Source organism: Camelus bactrianus, chromosome 2, assembly GCF_048773025.1.
Source record: "Camelus bactrianus isolate YW-2024 breed Bactrian camel chromosome 2, ASM4877302v1, whole genome shotgun sequence".
Classification (NCBI taxonomy): domain Eukaryota; kingdom Metazoa; phylum Chordata; class Mammalia; order Artiodactyla; family Camelidae; genus Camelus; species Camelus bactrianus.
Genome location: NC_133540.1, coordinates 134481233 through 134497646, shown reverse-complemented (window position 1 = coordinate 134497646; position 16414 = coordinate 134481233). Strand labels below are relative to the sequence as shown.

At 51.2% G+C, this 16414-nt stretch overlaps 1 protein-coding gene across 8 annotated transcripts in view; it reads left to right on the top strand.

Moving 5' to 3' along the window:
* Positions 1-16414, top strand: part of RGS12 (regulator of G protein signaling 12) — a 113558-nt gene that overhangs the window by 75699 nt on the left and 21445 nt on the right. For 6 of the 8 annotated variants that reach the window (XM_074351425.1, XM_074351413.1, XM_074351420.1 and 3 more), the window contains 2 exons: positions 15401-15570; positions 16009-16101. The exons of 1 other annotated variant lie outside the window; for it this stretch is intronic. In XM_074351425.1, coding sequence (XP_074207526.1) covers positions 15401-15570; positions 16009-16101 — 263 coding nt within the window. The remainder of the gene's footprint in view (positions 1-15400; positions 15571-16008; positions 16102-16414) is intronic. One more of the 8 variants, XM_074351423.1, reaches the window with a different exon arrangement.

Below are 16414 nucleotides of genomic sequence, written 5' to 3'. Positions count from 1 at the left end.
CATCTGTGTGTGGCCTCAGGAATTTTCCTACGGCCCACACCCGTGTCACCGGCCCCTACTAGCCCTGCCGCCCGAGCTGACCACCAGCCTGACCGCTGACACTCTCATGAGTTTTGTCTGCAAAGGGGACTCTGCAGAAGGGATCTGCACCCCATGTACGCCAAGCGTCTGCGTTGGGTGCCACGTGGCGCTGGTATGTGAGTCTCGTGCTACATGTGGAGTGTGGTGCCTGCTTTCCCCCCTGCTCCCGTGTCCACCCTACTGTTGGTGATATTTGCAGTCACAGTGGTGGACACCTGCACCCAGTCCTGTTGTGGCAGGCTGGGTCATGGTGTTTCCTGGGCACACTGAGCTGCAGTGACTCTGGCCGGGGCCCCGGCACAGTCCCCCAGCGGACACACCGGCCAGCAGTGCCCGAGAGCTCTGGCCACCACGTCGCTGGCATGTCCTGCCGTCTGTTTTCAGTTCACTGCTGGGGAGGTGGGTGGGCCCTGGGTTCTGGTTTTAGTGTGCGGTTCCCTGGTGGCTGGTGGGTTGAACACCTTTTGTGTGATTTGGCCACTTGAGTGTCCCCTTCTGAGAAGTGTCTTCACGAGACTTGCCTGTTTTCCTATCAGAGCATCTACTTTCCATATTGATTTGTAGAACATTTTCAAAATATATCCTGGAGATGATTCTTGCATTGGGTTTGTGTGTTCAGGTGAGCCTCTGCAGCTTACCTGGTCATTCTCTTCGCAGTGAATTTTGATGACCAAAAGTTTTTAATCTTAATCTCATCCAGTGTATCATTTGCTCTTTCTGGGGATGCTTTTTATGTCCCCTTAGAGCAGGCGTTGCCCTTCCCAGGATCATGCAGGTAAAACCGTCATTGTTTTATCTTTCGCACTGAGACCTCTGACCATCTGGAACTGATGTTTTTTAATATGATGTGAGTTAGGGGACAGGATTCATTTTCCCCCCGAGACCCAGTTGACCCAGCTTCATTTGTTGAAAAGATGATCCTTTCCTCACTGAACTGAAGCAGCACCTTTATCAGGTAATCATATATTTGCAGGTCTGTCTTCGTTCCACTGGTCTCTGTCATTGGATCAGCACCTTGTGTCGCAATGACTGTTGCTTTGTGGTGCGTTTAGAGATCCGGCACTGTGGGCTCAGGGTTGCTTTGGTTATTCCAGGCCTTTTGTGTTTTCTTATACATTTGGCAGCCAGTGTGTAGGTCGCTGGCAGCTCCAGAGTCGTCTTCACTTCTGTCTGAGCTGGTCGAGAGACGGCACTCCAGGAATCCCGTGTGGTGCTTTCGCTGGAAATGGCAGCACGAGGCCCACACGGCCGCTGACGTGAGGACAGTTGGGGTTTACTTGTTTTGTAACTGTGCCTTCGTGGTCTTCATTATGTAGCCACTTACTGTCCTGCTGTCTGAAAATCTTGAGGTCATTTCCCCAGGAATAAGCACTAAATCTGGCTTGGTTTGTTTGCCTTTAAAAAAAAGCCACTTCTTTTAGCTGACTGACCTTCGTAAGTGTCTAAAATGAGCATTAATTGAGACTATTTCAGGCTAACGTGTCACCTTCACATGGACTCCATTGTCCAAAGAAGTGGAGGTGGAAGCTTGTGACGTCCCAGACTTTGCAAGGGCTTGCAGTCAGGTGACCTGTCACATCGGCCAGGCCGCACCTTCTCTGGGTGTTGGCGGGTTATGGCAGGATGCGCTTCTGGGAGTGATGGTGGAGGCAGGAGCTGGGCCGCAGGGCCTGGTCCGGCCAGAGGCCCCTCGTCAGAACGGAGCTGAGCCCCGGGAGGTGAGCTGAGGTTAAGCCTGCTGTGTTCTTGAGGGCGAGAGGGGCCAGGAGAACGCTGAGGAGGACCAGCCGCGGTAGCGGGGACCTGGAGGGAAAGGCCACGTGCCCGTGAGGCCAGCGAGGACCCCGGACCCACCTCATCGGGACGGCGACCTTAGCGTTGGCAGGGATGGGAGGGAGCAGGGCGAGGAGAAGCAGAAACAGGGCAGTGACAAGGGGCCTGTGGCCTGGAGATGTCGTGTGGGGAGCTGGGAGAGTGAGTGAGGATGCGGAGATGCAGCTGGGCCAGAGTGTGAGCTTGAGGGCCGTCTGTCCATCAGTGAGCCTGATGCCTCGGGACACCTGTCATCAGGGACCGTGCAGCAGGGGTGCGTCCGGGACCTGCGAGAGGACTGGGAACTGGAAGGCAGCTGGAGGCGAGGCGGGAGGCGAGTCCCGCCTCTGCTGCCAGCCGGCTGCCTGTATTCTCTGTCTGTGAACAGGCACTAGGCCCCATCTTTAAGACTTACTGTGAGAATTAGCTAAACCAGCGTGTGTGATGCACCTAGAACCTGGCACAGGATAAAGAGTCACACAAATGATACCGCTGTTATGGTTAGTGCTATTATTGCTGCTCTAACTGCATTTCCAATATAGCTGAATACCGGGGGTGGACCAGATTGCCTAGAAGGGCTGAGCAGGTAGAGAAGAGAGCCCAGAACAGGTCCTGAAGAAGACTATGGGATCAACGGGCGAGAAGGAGCATCCGAGGAGAAAAACTCTCCATTCAGGTTGTTTAAAACTCAATTTTAAAACTAAATTGAGAGGGAGATTGAAAAAAAATTAAGTGAAATTATTTTCTGAGGTAGATACTAAGAAAAAGAAAACTCATATGGCAATATTAACATCAGATAAAATTATTCAAAGTGAAAAAAACAATAAAAAAAAGAACAAAGAAGGCAGTGTGCACCAAAAATACAGCCTCCCAATTATAAAGTAAAATTAGATGAACTACAATAAAAGTGGACAGATACCCTAAGGGAAAAAGTATAATATACTTTTTTCAGAAACTAAGACATTAAGCTGATTAAAAAAAAGAATAGGATCATAGAGTATTTGAATTACAAAACAGACAACTTAAATCTAATATATATATGTGATGTACTTATCATATATATGTAATTTTACGATCGGCAGAGAATACACTGTTTCCCCCCAAAGCTGCATGGAGTAGTTACCGAATTTGAATTTCAGGAGTGCATTTGCTACAAATTAAAAATACATTTATAGCATACAGATCACATCTACTAACAGCAGTGTAATTAAATAGAAGTCAGTCACAAAAAGATAATAAGAAGTAATTCACACTTTTGAAAATTTAAAACTGTATTTCTGAATAATCCATTGGCCAAAGAGAAGATGAAAATGGAAATTATAATACAACCTAGAACTGTTTAACAGTTATACTGTTATACACATTAACACATATGGTATATAGTCAAGGCGGAAAAAATTTGTAGTGTTATATGTATATATTATAAAAAAGAAAAGTTGGAAAATATAGGAAATAAGTTTTCAACATAAGAAGGTGGGGAAAAACAACAAAATAAATGCAAATTAATGTTAAATAATAAGGATAAAGCAGAAATTAACAAAATAGAAAACAAAACCAAAAATATATAGTTGATTAATAAAACCAAAAAATGAGTCTTTAGCAAGTATAATCAAGAAAAAGAGAGAAAAGATAAAGATAACATCAAGAATGAAGAAGAAAGAAGGCGATGATACCAAAGATGACAGAGAAGTAAAGTTATAAGTAAATTCTATGAATAGCTTTATACTAATACATCTGATTACGAGATCAATTGGACAATGATTAGGAAAATACAGGTGGCCTGAAAAGAAAAAGAAACTTTGGTTAGATAAATCAACATAAGCAAAAATGATATGGAAGTCAAAGATTTACACCTCAAAAGGCAACATGCCCAAACCAATGTATAGGTGAGTATATCGGTCAACTTAAGACAAATAATGTTGCAATAACAAATAATCCCAAAATCTTAATGGCTTTAAAAAAGCCGAATTTCTTTCTTATTTACATTACACGCGTATCACAATTTGGCTTTGTTTTGTTCTGCGTGTTTTCACCCCAAGAGCCAGACAGTTCCTCTGTGGGACGCTGTGGGTCTTCGGCGGAGGGAAGACATGACAGACCCAGGCAGTTCTCCCCCTGCAGTGACGCGTTATGCGCTTTTACATTCACTGGCTGAAGCGCTTCACAGGGTCAAGCCTGATGTCACTGTTGAGGGCGTGGATAACCCTCCCACAGGGAGGGGCAACAAGTATTTTGAACGTAACATGGTCCGTCACATGGGCGTAGAAGATGGGAAGCTACACAGCTCATTTTGCAGAATCAGCATAACCTTGACACCCAAACTGGACAAGGACAGCACAAAAGTAAACTATTGGTCAGTTTAACTTATGAACAAATATGGAAACTTCCAAAATAAAATTTTAGCAAATTGAATCCAGCACTGTTTTTTCTTAACACATCCTTATGAAGTGAGACTTATTCAAGGAATGCAAGGATAGTTCAACATTAGAGAATTTTCCCCTCAAGTCACCATTCATTTGTTCAACAATTATTTTTTTGAGCTTCTACTTTCTTCTAAAAACTGTTCTGTGCAATGGGGATACATTGGTGAACAAAACAAAGTCCCTGCCTTCATGAGGCTTACATTATAGTAAAGGAATGTCATAGGTACATAAGCAGGTTGGGTATATTAATAGATTAAAAGAGTACATCTATATGATTATCATAATGAGACTAAAGGAGATTCTGATGAAATTAAGTACCTATTCCATTTTTTAGTTGAAGTATAGTTTATGTACAGTAGTAGTAATTTATAGGTTACAGGTGTACAGTATACTGATACACAATATTTAAAGGCTATACTCCACTTATAGTTATTATAAAATATTGGCTATATTCCCTGTGTTGTACAGTATATCCTTGTAGCGTATTTTATACATAATAGTTTGTACCTCTTAATCCTCTAACCCTGTCTTGCCCCTCCCCATTCCCTCGTCTCCCTAGAGACTATTAGTTTGTTCTCTGTATCTGTGAGTCTGCTTCTACCCGTTCCACTTTTTTTTCAAGTTATACTTAATAGTCAAGCATTAGAAACGTTCCCATTAGAGCGAGGAACAAGACAAAGAAGTTCTGTATCTTAGCAACTGTTTAACATCATATTGGAGATTCTGGCCAACACTATAAGGCAAGAAAAGAAAATAAATTTTAAATCATCTAGCTAGAAACCCCACAGCATACCAGTCACTCGGCTGAGCCTGGCTTTTACAACTAATGAAGTTCAGGAAGATAAAAAGTAGTAGCATTCCTAAACAATTGTTTTGATGGGAACATCCTGGTAAAAGAATTAAAAATTAGGATCAACACCACATTAATAAGATGGGTTTTCTCTGGGGAGAGGAGATAGGACCAGGATTTTAGGTAATGATCTATAGGGATTTTAGATTTGTGTTTAAATTTTTAAAGGAGACAATATTTCATGAATTGTGCATTAAAGCTGCAAGACATATATAATTTGAAGTTATACACCTTTTCAGCCTGTGCCATTTCATTAACTTGTATTTGGAACGCACGATTTATTTATGCAGCCAGTATTATTGAACGCGTCCCATGCGCCTGGTACTGCTCATCACAGTGTTCCTGTGATGCCAGTATATGGTTGCTACCACAGCTCTATGGAAAGGCGCAGTGACTTGCCGAGGAGCGGCGTTCTCGCAGTATCCCTGTGGCGTTCGTACACGGCTATCACTGCAGCATTACAGATGAGTGAGGGCCTCGCCCAGCTAGGACGAGTGGGGCCGATTCAGCCAGGCGTTGTGACTCTGGAACCCGCACCGTGAACCACCACACCTGCCACACCTGTGCCAGAGAGAGGTGGGCTAGAGGCTCCGGCTCCTAGGACAGAGCTTGCCCCGGAGTAGACCTTCAACCGATATCTGTTGAAAAATGAGAATGAGAGGGTGAGCCTGCTTACTTCTCCCTCATCTTAACGTCCCCATCCAGTCTTAGGAAGAGGACAGAGAATGGTTGGCTTCGCTGGTGCAGTGGAGCCCTGATCATCTGCTTATTCCACAGAAGAGTCAGGCCTGACAGATCCCCAGGGGAAGCTGAGGGGGAGAGGGCAGTCCTGCCAAATGGGGACCTCAGCCTTTTTTAATTTTAATTTTAATCTTTGCACCATGTAAAGTTTTTTTCAGTCTGAAACTATATCAACCTTTCAAAAATTGCAGCTGGAGTACAAAGAACTTTTCCTATACCATTTGAGATTGAGTTGCTGATATGATACCCTTACCATCCCTGAACACTTTATAGAGTGTATTTCCTACAAATGCATATGTTTCCCAACAGCCACAATGCAGCCAGCAAAATGAGGGAATTAACACCCACACAGCATTACCGTCTTGTCCACACTCTATTCGTCTTCATAGTAAATGGATCCAGCTCAGGGTTACATTTTGCTTTTACTTGTCATGGTTCTTTGGTCTCCTTCAATAGAACAGCTCTTCCTTCTTCCCTTGCTTTTCACATTTATGCCACTTTTGAAGATTGCAGACCAGTTAATCCGTAGATGGTACTTCAATTTGGGTCACCTCAGCCTTTAGCCCCATCCACTGGAGACAGACCAGTGGTGGCAGGCCCCGCCCACTGGAGGCAGACCAATGGCAAGGGCTTTGGGAGCCTCCCCCATCAGCACCCCTCCTGCAGGAGGAGCAGGTGAGCTGGGGCTGAGGACCTCCACGGAACAGGAACCAGCCTGAGGACTAGATTTTTTGGAGCCCAGTCTGGGACAAATGACCTTTTAAATTTGATTGCTTTATTTGAAATTCATGTGAAAGACACAAATATTACGTTTGTTTAGTTTTACATCTAACAAACTATCTTCAATATTAAAATTATGTAAAGTCAGGGATGGGGAGGGTAGGGGGTATAGCTCAGTGGTACAGCATGCGCTTGGTGTGTGTGAGATCCTGGGTTCAATCCCCAGTGCCTCTGTTAAGAGGAAGAAGAAAATTTTTAATAAAAAATAAATTTTAAAAAGAAAAAAGAAAAAAAAAAAAGGAAAAAATTACGCGAAGTTGTAACTGTCCCAGAATCCCAGCCTTGTGAATGCCATAGCTAAAAAGTTGCAGTTGACCCCTGACATGTAAAGTAAGTCTTCCTTTGTCTCAGGGGCACCTCTTTTTCACTGACAGGAGCGGCCTTTCAGGGCCATCCCTGAGGAAGGAGGTGCCCGCCCCGTGCGTCCTTGACGACCTCGTGCCCTTGATCCTTTCCTTCCCTGCTGGCCAGCCCGCCAGCGCCTGTCCTGCGGGGGGTCTCCACCGCACGGCCTCAGGATGGGCGTGGGGCTCCGAGCTGTAGCTTTCCTGCGTGGGCCGTGGGCCGTGGGCCGTGGGCGTGGTTATAGCACCGGTGTCGAGTCTTCCTTGTGGAGTGCCGCGTTTGTGGTGCTCGGGTCCTGCTTGAGCGGTGACCTCCTGACAGGGACGGGCCACAGCTAGCCAGGCCACCGCTGGAGGGGCCGCACCTCACGTGTGGCCTCGGTACCAGAAGTAGAGTGTCTTCATAAAGTGCGTGCATTCTAGTCACTGCTGTGAGATACTCCAGTTTCACAAAGGGATGGTGAGCGAATAATGTAAATGTTTTCATTCAAATCAGCATAATAAATGAAGTTGATTAGGACTGTCTTTGAAAAGTGTCCTGTGTCCCTGTTTGGTGAGCCCTGGAGGCTCCCTGTGGCCAGTTAGCGGGCCAGCCACTTGTGGTCAGTTGCTAGCACTGCGCTGAAGTCCTGAACACTCCGTGTGACGAGTGACAGCACCCTCTCCGCTTGTCGCCTCACACCTCCCACACCGGCCCTTTTCGGCTGCTGTGCCGCCCGCTCACGCGGCCCCGTGGGTTCTTCCAGCACCCCCCCATCTGCTTGGCATTTCCGTCTCCAGAAGGACTTGTGTCATTTCAGACACAGCAGTCTGTTGTGCTGTGCTCTGCCAGAGCAGTTATAAACGGGCCTTTCTCAGCGTTCAGATTTCTTCTGGCCCAGGGACGTGTGCGGAGGGCTGCCGCCGCCGAGGGCTGTTCCGTGGGTGTGAGGAGTTTGCCTCTCCCAGGGCAGGTACGGTGACATGGGTTCACCCCGCGGAGCATGTGGACGCAGTCTCAGCACCATCACCGACTAAGCCCGGGCGGGTCACTGAAGGTCTTCACACTTTGGCAACTTCCTTTGTAAAATGGGCTGATGGAAGTAGATCAATAGTTCGTGCTTCTCAGACTCTGTGCTGAGAAGGTGCTGTTTGGCTCCAAAAACAGTTCATTCTAATTATCAGAGGTCTCTGTGTTTAGTGGCAGATGTTTCCTTAAGGAGGAGCTGGGCCAGCCTGCCCGAGGCTCTGCCAGGTCAAGCAGAATGCGGCCCGAGGTCTGTCCCCACCTGTCTTGTCTGTGCCCTCCTTCTTCCCAGCCAGCCCGGCTCACTCACAGGGATTCCATATGCGATTTCTTTGAGGAAAAAGGTCGTGCTGCTTTGAATTTGTAGACCGTGCCAGGCCTGCGGCTGGGGAATGAAGTGAGTGCTCTCAGGGCGGCTGCTGTGTGGTGGGGCAGTGATCAGCGGGCTGGGAGCCGCACAGGATGAGGATGAAGCCGGGGTGGGAAGAGAAGGCGGCAGCGGGGGGTGGGGGTGAGGGGTGGGTGGGGGCGGGCCGTGGGCCACGCAGCCCTCCCTGTGCCACCAGCTTCCAAGGCAGAACTCGGGCAAGTCCCAGAATTCTAAATTCAAACCTGGCCTCCGAGTTTGTTTGAAGGGAGAAGAAAGTATACCTTATTTATCTGTGTGTTAGCTTCTTTGAAGTTTTTTCAATATTTAGATACATGGTATATAAAGGTCTTCACTTGTACTCTCGCCCCAACCCTGCAATTGTTAATTTCTCCCCAAAAGAGAAAAACCAAGGCGTGAGGCTTTTCAGGCCCGTGCAGCCTATCACGTCATGTCACCCAGGGCCAGAATGACATCATGGGGCCTGAGTCTCCACCTGGGTTTCCCCTAGAACTGAATTATGCCACTGTGGTGACCTCATGGCAGGTGTTCTCAAGGCCTGGTCAGTTTGAAGGGTGGATCAGTTCACCTGGGGACCAGTTCACTCGTCACTTCCCCCAGCTTTGGTAGCTGTGCTGTGGTTACAAAGAAATACACACTGGACTCTTCAGGGACAAAGAGGGGCGCTCTCTCCAACTTAATGCAACAGTCGGGAAGAGCAAGTGGGTGTGTGTTCAGAGAAGGAGATGGGGGAGGGGGAGAGGAGAGGAGAGGCCAGCGAATCGGGCGAGAGAGGCACTCAGGGAATCCGGGTGGAGGGCATATGGGGGCTCCTTTTACTACCATGTCACTTTCTACAAGTTTGAAATTAAATCAGAATAAAAGCTGCCCCCAAAGGACAGCACGGGTGGCGTTCTCCCACAGCGCCTGGTGGGCGTCCTGACCGCCCGTGTATCAGCTGCGCTGCCAGCCCCGCCCTGCGGGCTCCACCACGACCCCGGGGCCCCGGGCGGGGCCTGCCCCGCGGCACAGCCTGGCGTGCTGCTCCGCCTCCTGGCACTGCTGCCTTGAAACCCGAGGTCAGAAGGACCCTTGACAGGAAGGTGGGACCCACTGGGACTGAGCTGCGTCTTTAACCCCTTTTCTTGAACTATTTTCTTGGAAAACATTGTGATCGGTTAAACATCTTTTTAACAGAGCTGGCGCCAGGTAACAGCTGTTTCTGCAGCAGTGTCCATGCGAGAGCCTGGAGCAGGGCCAGCCTCTAGCCAGATCAGCCCCCGCCAGTTTTTGGAAATACAGCTTCCGTGCTAGAGTCACGGGCGTGCTCTCCTTTCACCTCGGAATGCCCCTTATGGTTTCAAAGTGGCTCAGCTTTGGGTAGTTGCTCATTACCTGATGAATACTTCCCGGTACCACGCAGGTTTGGTGATCACCTTCTCATTTAGAGTCAAGTTTTAGGTGTATGGGATTAAAAAAGCTTTTACTAGGGGAATAAGGGTTTTATTATTAAAAGTATTTATTTTGTCCTTTTCTGCTGCTAGTTTCACAGAAAGCAAATTCCCAGAGACCCCCAGTCTCATCTTCAGCACCTGTACGTCCGAGTGCCATTTCTGGAGCTGCGCTCCACCTGCTAAATAATTCACGGTCGCCAGCAGCAGCTGCAGGTCTGCTGTGAATTATGAATGCGTCTTCTGCGGTGCTTTGTGTCGAGTACACGAGCGCTTCCCTCTCCGTGCGCCTGAAGGGAGAGCCTCACCTTTGTCAGCCTGTGGCCTGGGATCTCTGGAGAGGGTGTACGAACTTGCCTCCTTGGGGAGCATAAGCTAAGGAACAATGTCTCTGTGTGTGGCCCGAGCCTTTGCCCGGAGCCCCGGGAGCTGTGCTGGCTGACCCTGGTATGGATTCAGAGGGGTGGTTTGCGGTGAATGGTTGGAAGTGTTTGGTTAAATGGCATCACAGTGGCTCTTATCGGCTCTACCCAGGTAAAGTCCCTCCTGTCTGTGCCTTGTCGCGGTTGGCGGGGGCAGGCAGACGATGCGGCCCTCAGGTGCGTGTGCTGAGGGGGCCACGTCAGTGGGAGGCTGTGGCCCTTCGTATAACCCGACCTTGAGTTGTGATTTCAGTGTTTAGAGTGCTTGCGATCGTGGTTTGGATGAGACGTTCTGATGAGGTGCTAATGGGCTGAAGCCTCGAGTTGCAGAGTTGTCTGTAACACTTCAACACCAAGGCCTTATTAATCTTATTTGCAACATGTAATCTACAGGCTTGTCCAGCCAGTATAAAGCTGGTGGCTTTTCTCGTTTTCAGCAAATCTGAACCAGACTTCAAAACCTTTCTCACCAGGAAGGCATTCCTTTGACTCAAACTGGTGAATTGAAAGAAAAGAAAAACAAACAAACCCAACAGTGACAACAGAAGCCAGGGGTGCCCCCTAGAGCGAAGCTGTGGCGGGGGGGGTGCAGGGCGTCTCCTGTGAGTGTCTTCTCCTTTGGCTGGAGGCGGAGCGCACGGTTCCACCCAAACTCCTGGCACCCAGGAGAGGATCAGGCGGTGAGTTGCGTGCAGTGCGGCTCGTCCCGTCACCTGTTCTGGCCTTGGACTTGGGGTAGGAATTCTGCGTTTGGAGAAGTTTCATCTCAGTGTTCAAGGTCAGTCCTTCCAGAAATGTGCACTATTTTCCATGAGTCGAGAGCAGTTCCAGGGTGAGTTTAAAGGTGCTGTGAATTATGATATTAAGAATTTGACAGTGGATAGCAAGGCCCAGGTGACTTTCCGTGCGCGTCGTGGACACGCGGAAGAGCTAGGATTTTGTCGCTCTCCCAGGGGCTCTGCACCCACCACATGGCTCCACACGGTCGTCTGCAAGAATCCGCCACCTCCGATTCGCAGGAGGTCTCCCGATGACAAGAGCTCTGTGCTGACCTGCTTTTTGCAGCAGTAAAACTGTCTCTGACTTTCCCACTGGGGAGAGTGTGCGGGTTCCCAGAGGTCTGGCTGTCGTGAAGTGAGATGGCTGAGGCCTTGGACTCAGACAGTGTGGCCTGGCCCCTATGCGCGACCTCGGTGCCCCTAAGACCCCAAGACAGGAACTGCCCTGCACCCACCAGAGCGTCAGTAATGGCAGACCTCAGAATGTGCTGTGGCCCCTGACCCGCACAGCACACACCCAGGGGCCGGGGGTGGGGGGGGGTCCCCTTTTTTTAATATATATATTTTATAGCTTCCTTCTCGAGTAGACTTTTAAAGTGTCAGTTGTTGATTTGTGAGTCTTAAAAACTAATTTGCATTTGTCAGCTCTTACAAGCATGAGTTAGTAGACAGGCTATCTTTCCTTAAAATGTCAATCAGCGCTCACTCTTCCGTTCACGGGTCGTTCCGCAAATGCACAGCCATCCTCCCCCAGCGCTGGGGGCGTGATGGCCGTGCCAGGAGGTTGTGAGCTCCGGGCAGGCACGGTGGGCTGGGTGGGAAGCCTGCCGCCTCCACCAGCCGCCCCCCAGCCGCTCCCGCGTCCTTCCTGCGCTAGCTGCAAGAGAGGCAGACCGCCTGCATCATGGTGCTTGCTGCACACTGGAGTCCAGATACCTTTTGTTTGAGAAATCAAAGCTCCAGCATCCTTGATGGGGTTCAGCCGCTTACAATGCATCCTATTAGTGACAGGGGGCTGGGGTGGGGAGACTTATGTGTCTTATGCAGCTGGGGCCAGTCTTCCTCTTTGCACCTCCCCACTGCCCCTGCAGCCCTCACAGTCCAGGCCACCAGCACCTGCAGCTGGACCTCCGCCTGGCAGAGCTCAGGACCTCCCTTCACATGCAGCCAGAGGGGCCCGAGAAGGACAAAGGTGCCTTCTGGACATTCCCTTGTTAATCGCTGTCCTCCAGGGTAAAATCTCCACTGCTTGGCACCCACCACCTGGCCCTGGTGGCCCTGCTCCTCAGCACTCTGGCCCTACAGCCCAGCCACACAGGTGTGAGCTGGCTTTCTTCTGCCACAGGGCCTTTGCACGTACTCAACCTGTCCTGGAACACTTTTCCCACTTTCTGAGGTCGGTTAACTTCTATTCTTCCCTCAGCTCTCAGACCATCATTCCCTCAAGGGAAAAAAGCTGAAGGAAAAATGTTCTGTGCTTACACTTTACAGGATGTCTTTAAAATAGACAATTTTGTGAAGATCACCCCGTTTATCGGCATGAAGTAGAGCAGGAGAGCTCACACCTCTGCTCAGACCCCACCGCTCCTGACGCTGGTGCTTAGTGTACATTCAGTTTAGCTTGGGGTGGGTCTCTCCAGGGCGGCGCCGTCTTGAGCCCCACTTGGCGACTATCCACACTCTTCTTCCACTGTCTTTGGTTTTATGGCCTTTTTCTTACTGCTCTGGAGCTGCTCTTAACTAGAAGGAAAGTCAGTCCTTCATCTGTGTGACGTTACATGGATTTTCTGTTTCTTGTCTTTTGATTTAACTTATAGTGTTTTTTGACATACAGAGATTTTATTTTGTTTGTTGAGGTGTAGTTGACATACATTATATTAGTTTGAGGCATGCCAACATAACGATTCAAAACGTGTATATATTGCAAAATGGCCACCACAGTAAGACCAGTTAACATCCCTCACTGCAGTCAGTTTTTTTCTTGTGGTGAGAACTTTTAAAGTCCACTCTGTCAGCAGCTTTCAGACGTGCACCACAGCGTCATTAACGTGGTCACCGTGCTGTGCCACCTGAGGACTTCCCCGGACTCACTGCGCTCGTAACTGGAGGCCCGAACACCGGCCCCTCTGCCCCCGGACTCCCACCCGCCCGCTGCGCCCACGCTCGCAGTCCTGCCTCGCGGCTCCGGGCGTGGTGTGCCTGCTGCTCGCCCCACTCAGGCACGGCAGAAAGTGAGCCCGTGTTTTCCTGTTGCGTTTTGCTAATTTCATGTTTCACATTTATATCTTTGGTCCACGTGGGATTTAATTCCGTGTGTATTGGGAGGGACCTGACTTGGCTGTTTTTCAGATGGTCGTCCAGTTGTCCCAGTAGCGTGTCCGTTTCTGCACCGGCGCCGCTGCCCCACCGTGTTCAGGACTCGGGTCGGTGACGTGCTGTGACGTTGGGCAGGGCTGGCCCGGCCTCGTTGCTCTGTTGTGTGTAGTTTCCCGGCGTTTCATGTGTAGCTTTCCACGTGAGCTCAGTTTAGACTCAGCTTGTCCAGTTCGAGTGAAGCGTCTGTTGGGAAGTGTATCGGACCATGTGTGACTTCAGGGAGGATGAATGTCTGTGGTGTGGAGCCCCTGGTGCCTCAGGGGCCGGACACAAACCAGACGAGAGGGAGACCCCTTCCCGGACCAGAGCCCCAGGGGGAGAGGGAAGGAGAGTGTGTGTGTGGGGGGGCTTTCCTCGTGGGAAGTTTTGTGTGGAGTCTAAGCAAGGCGTTTCCAGATGGTTCTGTGTACGTGGTGGCCGGGTGGCTGGGCCCATAGCCTCACCTGGACCCTCGTCCTCGACTCACTGAGCGGGGGCTGTGGTTCAGGCTTAGCGACCGCGTGTGTGTCGCGCGGTGGACTCGGGGCTGGTGCCTCCCTTCTGACCCGGAGGCAGGTTCTGTCACGAGTGTTTCTCTCACAGATCACATACGGCGGGTGGGGTCTAGTGAGCCTCAAAGCAAAATTCATACTGTCCTTCTCTGATCTTATGCAGCTTCTTCTTAATCTTGTTCTAACTTTTTTTCACGGCAGTTGGAGTGACGTGGTCACTCTCTGACCTTCTCTTTCTTTTCTCTTCTCATCCACGCGCTTTCTGAGCTTTGAGTGATTCCTGCAGCAGTGGCTTCTGCTGAGACACTTGCTCGGGTTCCCAGTTGAGCTGTCTGGTCCCCTGAAGGCCCATTTCCTGGGGGCCGTGGCTGCAGGCCAGCCTCTGCCCGCCATCCTGCACTGTAGACAGGCTTGATCGCCACCTTTGCGTCGCCTCTATCCCCACGGGGCTTTGTGCTGTGTCACTGACCTGTCCTGGTCTCCCCACCCCGGCCCCCTGTCACTAATAGGATGCATTGTAAGCGGCTGGCCAAGAGCTGGAGCTGGTTAACTAGTCCACCCGACTCTTCCCCTCGAGCCCGGGTGAGAGAGCAGAACGGGGCTTGTGAGTCTGGTAATTCCACCGGGCAGCCGCGCTCAGCAAGCAGAGCCCGTGCCCCGCCCCAGCGCAGGTTTGGCCGTCCCTGTCCCATGTCCCCTGGGCTCTCACAGAAGGGGCCTGTCCTCGGCAGAATGTGCGGCCCCTGGTTCCGGCCCCAGGCTTCCATGGCCAGGCCTGCCCGCCCTGCTGTGAGGGGGCCTGCTCATGGGAGGGCGACAGGGGTCCCAAGTACCCCCGTCTCTGTGTGAAGGGAGACGGATCTTTCCAGAGCTTGTTTACAAGACAGCGGAACCGAAGGCTCCTTAGTGCTGTTTGCGGCCGGCTCGGGAGCACACCCCGGGAGCGTGCGTTTTCCACGAGGGGCGGCCGCCCTCTAGTCGTCACGCTGGCTCGCGGTTGCACTCACGCTGGCCCGGGCGTGAGACCGGCCGCGTGCAGGGAAGTACAGGGATGTGAGTGCGAGATTCCCATCCTGACGGGGCAGCTTCCCCAGGCCCTGGGAACCCCACCGGTGCCCCTGTCCCTCTGCTTGCCCTGTGGGTCACCTGGCCCTGACTCCCAGCGCCCCCTGACCTCAGGTGGGCTCACCTGGTGCTCCCGGTTGTGCCTGCGGCCCAGCCAGCCGCGATCTGTGCCGAGCATCCTTGTCGGGGGCTGTCAGCATCCGTGCTGGACTCTGCGCGGCTGCAGGACCGGGTCTGGTCTTGTTCCATGCTCTGCCCTGTACCTGGGACGACGGGGCCACGGTGTGGGCGTGCACTGTTCTTGGGCCGATCGCAAGTTCTAGAGAAGACAGCTTGGTGAGGCCCGGCCAGCCCCGCGGGCGGGTGTGGAGGACACACCCGCAGGTGAGTGAGGTCTGTGCTGGCCCCGCAGAGCTGAGCGGCGCCGACCTGAAGGACTGTGTGAGCAACCACAGCCTGAGCAGCAATGCCAGCCTCCCCAGCGTGCAGAGCTGCCGGCGCCTGCGCGAGCGGAGGGTTGCCAGCTGGGCCGTGTCCTTCGAGCGTCTTCTGCAGGACCCACTGGGCGTGCGATACTTCTCCGTGAGTATGATGGGTGATGGCCCTTCCTCGGGCAGGACCCGGGCCCGCTCTGGTTCAGACCCCGGGTCGGGGCAGGGCCTGTGTCTCCTCCCGCCCTGCACCTGCCCTAGGCACTTGAGGCCAAGGGGGCGGGGCTTCTTGTAAATGCTGGGAAGGGCTACCTGTCAGCAAGGGCAGCTGTTAGGAAGGGGTGCTCGGCTCCTGAGGAAGCGGCTGTGTACGCCAAAGTGGTCCTCAGCGTGGGCAGCTTTTCAATTCGTCTTTCGGGGGAATTCTGGAGACGCGCTTGTGACCTCTGGTTTCGGTGAAAGGCGGTAATGAGAAAAAAGTGGGAATGAAGGAATCGGCAGAGGTCGAGAGGAGGGAGGGCCCTCAGCCATTACCAGTTCGCCCTTTTCTGAGGGCTGTGTGAAGGCTGATTGACGGTGTTTTTCTTAGGATTTTCTAAGGAAAGAGTTCAGTGAAGAAAACATTTTATTCTGGCAGGCCTGCGAGTATTTTAGTCATGTTCCTGCCCACGACAGAAAAGAGGTATGTTTCTTCAGGCGGGGAGCGGGGGTGGCCGAGGGCAGGGTGACTCCATCACAGCTTCACACCCAGCGCACTTTGAAAAGTCCACGTAAAAGTATCTTCACACCATGAAAAAGTTTCTTTTTCAGACTAAGTTTCTTAATATATATGGTATTTAATTTTGCCTGAACAGAACTTGCAGAAATGCCTTCGGCCGTAGAGCCTTCATCAGCAGACGTGCTGCTGCTCAGCGTGCTGAGGGGGTGCAGGAGCAGATTCTGGGTGGAAGAGCGCCCTGAGAATACCCGTCCGCCCCGCTTGCCCTCGCGGCCCC